At 44.6% G+C, this 8,280-nt stretch overlaps 1 protein-coding gene across 1 annotated transcript; it reads right to left on the bottom strand.

The window, feature by feature from the left end:
- Positions 1–221: 221 nt before the first annotated feature.
- Positions 222–5,070, bottom strand: LOC148895352 (transmembrane protein 69-like). The gene is made up of 3 exons (XM_089001470.1): positions 1,829–5,070; positions 1,412–1,456; positions 222–1,327 (listed from the first exon to the last, which is right to left on the bottom strand). Exons 2-3 carry the CDS (start codon positions 1,454–1,456, stop codon positions 527–529), a joined length of 846 nt encoding a protein of 281 aa, XP_088857596.1. The 5' UTR covers positions 1,829–5,070; the 3' UTR covers positions 222–526.
- Positions 5,071–8,280: the final 3,210 nt, after the last annotated feature.

Genomic DNA, 8,280 nt, shown 5'->3' with positions numbered 1-8,280 from the left:
TTAGAGAATGACAGCGGGTGGAGAACGGCCGGAAGAGGCGCCCCCCCCACCAGCCCGCTGTCAACTCGCAAGTGACAGGAGCAAAGAGGTGGTTTCGGTGTTTGAAAAAAAATCGATTTTCGAACAGGGTCCCGGAACGAATTATGGTCGAGAACCGAGGTACCACTGTGTGTGTGTGTATATATATATATATATATATATATATATATAATGAGCGCCTTATATATGGAAAAAGTTGTAAAATATTAAAATATGTCATTCATTGAAGGTGCGCCTTGTAATTGTTATAGTGTGGAAAATACGGTGTGTGTGTGTATATATATAATTTGTGTGTCTGTGTTTGTGTATGCACTTGGTCAAATGCACCCTATGTTAAAGCAATTGTGCCAAACACGAAAACCATCTCAAATATTTTCATAGCATTTTCACTCAAAATACAAAGATGACATGAATTATTCTTTTAAAAAAATGTCATTAGGGTTTTTCATGAATGCAACAAGACTGTCCATATTCTGTGCAGGATTTCTTATTCTGAAAAAAAATTCTTCTCTGGGTACATTCCATGTGCTACTAGAGTACCAACTAGGGAGACAAACGCCACAATTGTCAATGCGACACGCAGTGCTTTGAACCAGCTTGGGTAAGTGGGCAGCAGTGACAGATCATAGTGAAGCGAGATTCCCAGTGCCATGATAACCATGGTCATTGCAGGAACAATGGTGTCAGCCATGAGCATGGTAACCCAAGCTAGGAGTGAAGGAACCACACTGTTGCTCAGGTTTATCCAGTCAGGTTTGGCCGCGCTGCTCTCAGGTATTGTGTACCCCCAACGGACTCCACCCAGAAAGGAAACAATGGAGACGGTGTAGGCTAACTGAGTATATGCAACCTCGGGAAGGAAACTTTCAGTCACACCCATGAAGAGAGGAGGGGCAACAAATGGGATCAATCCTGCAAACCCAAGCCATAGAGCCGGTTTGGGACTCTTCCAAAAATCCTTCATGTCATAGCGCAACAGGTCTAGCTCTCTGGGAGGTGGCTCAGACTTTTGGTGCTTTTTGAGTCTCACAACAGATGAGTGGAGATGTTTATTCCTCACACTAAAAACCAGTGCATGACATGGGGTGGTCAAAAAGAGTCCGCTCCTCACGGATGCACCATCACCAGCACACCGACACCAATACTTGTCCCACGAAACTTGAGACCATTCTGTTGGTGGCCTGGCAAAGGAGGGCCGGCTGGCATGTTGAGGATCTGATCCAGCATCACTAACTTTGACAAGTGATGATGGCCAACATTTTGGTGTGGGTCGTGCCAAGTGTAACAGCTGAGGAAAGACACATCCATGTCAAAAGTTTACTTTTCCAACTGTCATACCAAATACCGAAGAAGTACCACAAATTCTGTATACCTTCTGGGCAGTTACAATGCTTTTTGTTAACTTGACAGACAGCATCTAAAGAAAGATGTAAACAGATCATCCATTAGGTTACAGACATACATATGCACAATTAAGGTCACATAATTTATGATATGAATGCAGATGAAATGCAACAAAAACACCCAATGGAACGGCAATTAAAAATACATCGACATGATTATGATTCCTTGGTTGACGTTCAAAATAAAAAGCTTCACATCATTTGCATTTTTAACCAGGTAGACATTGCATAAAAACAATCTTAATACATATTGTTTTAAGCAATTCTGTTTTCAAATAGCTAAAGTTTTCTAAACGATTTGACCATATACACGGCGCATTCCCGTCAGTTCTTAATTGGTCATTTCAATGTTAAAACTGTACGATCATCAAGAAACACAAAATTACCTCTGATGGAGTGGAAAATCCTTATACAGTATTCTAAATCGGCGACACATTGAATTGATCAAGGTCGGAATGCACAGAATATGTCCGATGTCAAAAACGTCCGTGTCAAACAGGTTGTCCAAAATTAAGTTCCCAAAATAACGCGAATCATATCGCAAATTTAAACAATGAAGAATTCATCAATGTAACGCTTAAGATTAAGATAGTTTAAGATAGTTTTCTAAGCTTTTTTTGACCTTCAACTCCAGTTTGGATTGGATTAGCTTTTCTTGGTTTTACAGTGGAGAAGTTTACATTTCACAGCAGCAAAGTGATTAAAGTAAAGAGAAGTAGAAAACTAAATACAGGACCTGCCAAACAACCATTCGCTCCTACACTCACAACAAGGGAAATTTTAAGTCTAAACAAAAAAAAATCAAGGTAAAAATCAAGATGCTGGCACCTTGATTTTCACATTGATTATCCAATGTCACTTTTTAAATGTAAAACGTTGTAAAACATTTATTAATCATTTTCTGCAATAAAAAAAAATATGTCATTGTCCGGTATCCGTGCTGTAAAGACTGGCAGGGTAATTCAATATTCGTCCGTGTGGCAACACGTTGCTGTATGGCTAATTCCTCCGAGAGACTTAAGGACACAGGTGTCAAAGTCAAGGCCCGCGGCAAATCATTTTTTTCGGCCCGCGAAAGCAAATCAAACTTGTTAAATTCCATGATGATTGCTAAAATCTGAGCCAAAATTTCATATTTTTGGATGTCAACCACAATAAAAGTCATTATTCTTGACTTCAGATTTGAAAACGAGTTATTCATTAATTTGCTCTGTGCTCTATATGTAATATTTGAAGGGATTTAAACATTTTAATGGGTTCCCCAAATTCATAACGGCCCTCGAGAGGAAACCATAACTACAATGTGGCCCGCAGCAAAAATGACTTTGACACCCCTGCTTAAGGACAACCGACACCTTCGGACAAGTTGCGCCCATAATTTGTAAAATCACTTCAAATGACGTCTACTGACCGCATCTTACAAAGATTCCACCGCATATAACTATATTTTACGTTTTAAGACTCGCGCTGAATATTCACAATGCATTTTGGGTACTTTGTTTCGTCTGAAAACACCGTGTTGGGTAGAAAGTTTATAGGAGATGCTAATTGTTTACGGAGGTGATGAATCACGCGATTTTTCTCGCTGGTAGGCAAAAGCAACAATGGCGAGTATGGACCAAGCGAACTACTGTTGCATGAAAACTGAACAATGCACCGATTATGCGCGAAAGCTACCGTTAGAAGTCCGAGAGCGATACTTTGAGAAGTGTTAGGGTTAAACCCAAAACATTTTCACCAACTGTGAAAGAAAAACACAAAGACGTGAGATTTGGACTTGCAAGGAGAGTGTTCAGAGATTGTTCAGTAACATTGATCCGACCCACTCTGAAAACAATCTCTGGTCCCTTTGCTTTTATTGAAAGTTTGGGAGTGCCTGGTTACAAGGTCTCAACCGTCTAAAGGGAGGGGGAGCACACCGGTTGAGACTGGCGCAAAACACAAGCATATTTTGAGAAAAGCAGAAGAGACTGTTCAAGGCGACATTCTGTTATTGTGTCTGCACATTGAGAGTCAGCATGGCTATGTGCGTGTGTAAGTAACTTGGATAATACAAAGCAAACTAATTGACGAATATAATGTGACTACATGATATACAGTTTTACTCCAACATTCCCCCTGTTTATCCAATTTACTTATTGTAGATCATCATTTATTGATCACTTCACAAGGATTTTTGATCATAAAATCATAAACTCAAGAAAAGTTACACCTAGATGGAAAAGTTGTCACTCATAATCGCCTGGATCTGGGAAAAGATCAGAAATGTTAAAAGACATTTCATCATCATTTTCCTGTTGAATCTTATTCAGAGGAGTTATGTTGTAATTGCAAACGTACACTCAGGGTCTTGAACGAAAGATGTTATCACAAAATTAAAATCAGGAAAACATTGTTCAAAATTATCAGCGACGAGGCCATCACGGCCATCCTCTACCGGCGACGGCCGGGTGTGGGCCCAACGCTCCAGCGCCATCCATTTTCAGGGCTAGTTGATTCGGCAGGTGAGTTGTTACACACTCCTAGGCGGGTTCCGACTTCCATGGCCACCGTCCTGCTGTGTATATTGACCAACACCTTTTCCGGGGTCTGATGAGCGTCGGCATCGGGCGCCTTAACCCAGCATTCGGTTCATCCCGCAGCACCAGTTCTGCTTACCAAAAGTAGCCCATGGGGCGTCTCACATTCCTCGCCCGGCTCCAAGCCAGTGAGCCGGGCCTCTTACCCATTTAAAGTTTGAGAATAGATTGAGGCCGTTTCGGCCCCGAGGCCTCTTATCATTGGCTTTACCGGATAAAACTGCGGGTCGAGTGCCAGCTATCCTGAGGGAAACTATGGAAAGGAACCAGCTACTAGACTGTTCGATTAGTCTTTCGCCCCTATACCCAGGTGCGCCCGGAGTCGAGTCTCCCCACGGGGCCGGGATGCCACCGAGGGCGCGGGCGACGCCACCCCGTCGTGTGCCTGCTCGAGTACGGCGAGCAACCTGGGAGCGTGTAGTTCCACGGTGAGCATTCTGGGAGTGGTAGTTCGGAGTCGCCAGGTGCGCTAGCAAGTAGCAACCCTCTGTTGCGATACGTTTATTTACGTGTACACTGTATCAATATGAAATTCTATCAATAAAAACATATTTATTGTCCCAGCAAATTGCCGTTTTCGTGTTTATTATGTTTGTTAAAGTCATTCTAAGTGCCTTGCACGCTGGGTCCGAGGGGACAGTCATTTCATCTGTGCTGTATGTCATGCATACATATTTGACAATAAAGCTGACTTTGACTTTGACTAAATACATTTAGTTCCACAGAGGCCCGCTGTCACACTTCCAGGGAAGCAGCATCACCCCCAAGGTTCACCCCCTCATTTCTATCGAGTAACTAAAGAGTTTGATGTTTCTCTTTATTTGTAGAATGGTAGTTGTTAGATCTCCCAGGCAAGTGACACGCAGAGGTATCCCAGAGCTTGATCGTGGCGTGGAGTCAAGCAAGTCGTGCTGTGAAACTCCGTCCGACGTTGTGCGGGTCTCTGCGAGTCTGCGTGTGTCTGAGGAGTCCGAAATGATTCTGATCTTCTGTCCCATGACGGCTGATCTTTTATATCCTTTTTCAAGTGTGGGAAATGCGTCAGGCTGAGACGCACATCAAAAAAGGCTTGAAAAACATCAAAGCCGCGGTGCGCACCTGTGACGCCACATGGCTCTCCTCCTGGATCCGAAGTCAGGGAAGGCGACGCAGGAAAAAAAAAAAACGAGCCGGACGCACTCAGAAGAGCCAGTAGGAGGTGAGCCATTCCAGGAAGTGCACACTTCTGCCGCTACGGTTCGTATGGTCACATGGAGAGTTCAGACACGAAGAAGGTCTATCGCTGGGCATGGGGGGCGTTTTTTTGGGGGGGGGCGTGGACGACGTCGACGTTTGGGAGCACGGCAACGTGTGCTCTACGACTGCTGCTTTGAGTCAGTCGATGGACATTGTATCCTTGCGGCCGTTGATTTGAATCTGGAACGTCTTCTCACCGCGGGAGAGGACAGGATACGGGCCATCGTAAGGGGGCTGGAGGGGCTTGGGCTTGCACAAAAGAGCACACCGCAGGAAGGCATGCTTGAAAGGTTTGGAGTGCGGGATCCATGTGCATCGGTTAGCACAACATTCGCGGCGGCCGGGGCCGCTGAACCTGTGCAAACTGACTGGTGAACTGAGGTGGGTGAGCAGATCATTGACGTCGACAGTCATAGGGTCGGTCGGGATGAGTAGCTCACCAGGCAGTCGTAAACTGGCGCCGTATACCAGCTCCGCTGGAGTGGAGTTGATGTCAGGCTTTAGCGTGGAGCGGATGCCCAGCAACACCAGAGGCAGGTTATCCACCCAGTGTTCGGCATTGTCGGAAGACATCAGGCAGGCCTTCAGTTGGCGATGGAGGCGCTCCACCATGCCGTTCGCAGCTGGGTGGTAGGCGGTCGTCCGGTTTCGTTCACATCCCAGGAACTTGCACAACTTGCCGAATAGTGCAGACTCGAACTGGGCTCCAGATCGTTGGTGATGTTCTTCGGCGACCCAAAGCGGGCGACCCAGTGTTGGAGGAAGGCACCGACAACAGCTTCGGACCCGCAGTCGGGCAACGGAAGGGCTTCAGGTGAAGCGGTCAATGCAAGTAAACAAGTACCGAAAGCCAGCGGAGGGGCGAAGGGGTCCGACGAGATCGATGTGCACGTGACAGAACCGGTGTCCGGCGTGTCAAAAGTTCCCACGGGTGACTTTGTATGGCGCTGGACATTTGAGCATTGGCAATGTAGACAGCTGCACACCCAGTCTCGCGCGTCTCTCTGCAGTCCGTTCCAGGAAAACCGTTTCGCCAGCAATTTGGTCGTGCCATGAAATCCAGGAAGAGAGACATTGTGCAGAGAGTCGAACACTTTTCGCCAGAAGGAGTCGGGAACCAGCGTTCAACGCTGTGCAAGTCTGCGTGTGTCTGAGTCTGAGTCCGAAATGATTCGGATCTGCAGCCCCACGACGGCTACTCTTTTATACGGATTTTCAAGTGGGTAAAGTTTCAGCCTGAGACACACATCAAAGAGATCAAAGGGCTTGAAAGACATCAATATATATATATATACAGTAAAGTCTCGTTATATCGATATCGGATATATCGATAGTCCCGGTTATATCGATACTATTTCTATGCACGCACGGAGAAAATTACATGCAAACAGGGTCGGATATATCGATAATCCCGGTTATATCGATATTTTTTCGGACTCCCTTGAATATCGATATAACGAGACTTTACTGTATATATATATATATATATATATATATATATATATATATATATATATATATCAGAATCAGAATACCTTTATTCGTCCCGCAATGGGGAAATTTGCAGTCCACAGCAGCAATTGAAGAGGGATGGGGTTGGGGTGGGAGTGAAAGGATAGAAAACAAGATATTCTAAGCATAACAAAATAAAAATGTCAACTGTATACTGTGCAAATGTAGATGTGCAAAAACCGTTCTATATATATATATATATATATATATATATATATAAATCCTCGTCTCATCCACCATGGGTGGTGTCTGTCCCCCATTTCAGCTCGGGTCCTCTACCAGAGGCAAGGAAGCTTGAAGGTTCTGCGCAGTATCCGTGCTGTTCCCAGCACTGCGCTTTTCTGGACCGAGATATCTGATGGTGTTCCCAGGATCTGTTGCAACCACTCGTCGAGTTTGGGGGTCACTGCCCCGAGTGCTCCGACCACCACAGGCACGACTGTCACCTTGACCTTCCAGGCTCTCTCCAGCTCCTCTCTGAGCCCTTGGTATTTCTCAAATTTCTCATGTTCCTTCTTTCTGATGTTTCCATCACTCGGGACCGCTACATCCACGACAACGGCTTTCCTTTCCCCTTTATCTATGACCACGATATCTGGTTGGTTGGCCATTACCATCTTGTCAGTCTGTATCTGGAAGTCCCACAGGATCTTTTCTCTGCCATTCTCCACCACCCTGGGAGGTGTTTCCCATTTTGACCTTGGGGTTTCCAGTCCATACTGTGCACAGATGTTTCGGTAGACTATGCCAGCCACCTGGTTATGGCGCTCCACATAGGCTTTCCCTGCCAGCATCTTACACCCTGCAGTTATGTGTTGGATTGTCTCAGCACCTCATCCTCTGTTCATCATCCGTTGGAGCATTCTCTTTCATGTATTCATGGAGCTTGGATGTTTCATCCTGGACAGTGGCTTACTGTGTATATATATATATATATATATATACAGTAAAGTAATAATAATACAGTAAGATGTAAGCGTTGCAGTTTCCCTGTTGTGTTATGTACATGCCCATTGTACTGTATATGAATGCAATCGTTTTTTGCAACAATGTTTCTTGTTTTGTCTGCTGAAGCATGATGATTTTGAAAATTACCATACATTCCATACTGTGTATTAAAGGACAACCGATGTCACTTTTTATTCAAATGCAAAACACTAATAAAAATGACTTCACGCCAAGACGTCTTGCATTGCTTGTGAATCCAAACAATGGCTTCAGATTCGGATAATATGCTTTCTTGTTACACATCCAGTTATGAATATGATTCAAATACACTGTAGTTCTGAAGAGGAAAGCATACATGTTTGCAATCGATATTGACATTGATTTTTATTATATTATATTATATGTGCCATTTTGAGGCAACATTGGGGGAACATCTCTCACCCCCCCCCCCCAAAAAAAAGAGGCACAAAATGGCGAGCTCATGGCCAGCTCCGTTTCTTATATGGCGCTTGGATGCCCTCTTTTGGCGGCTTTTGTTAATGCAGTTCGGCACAGGACGGATA

This window comes from Hippocampus bargibanti, linkage group LG07, assembly GCF_051943395.1.
Source record: "Hippocampus bargibanti isolate YZ-2025 linkage group LG07, ASM5194339v1, whole genome shotgun sequence".
Taxonomy (NCBI): Eukaryota; Metazoa; Chordata; class Actinopteri; order Syngnathiformes; family Syngnathidae; genus Hippocampus; species Hippocampus bargibanti.
The sequence above is the reverse complement of the archived record's forward strand: the minus strand, read 5'-3'. Positions and strand labels throughout refer to the sequence as shown.

Excerpts from the sequence above, each read along its gene's own strand:
- LOC148895352 (XM_089001470.1), bottom strand. The coding sequence starts at position 1,456 with ATGCTGTCTGTCAAGTTAACAAAAAGCATTGTAACTGCCCAGAAG. Across the intron at positions 1,328-1,411 it reads GCATTGTAACTGCCCAGAAG|CTGTTACACTTGGCACGACC; the intron begins GTATACAGAATT and ends GTCTTTCCTCAG.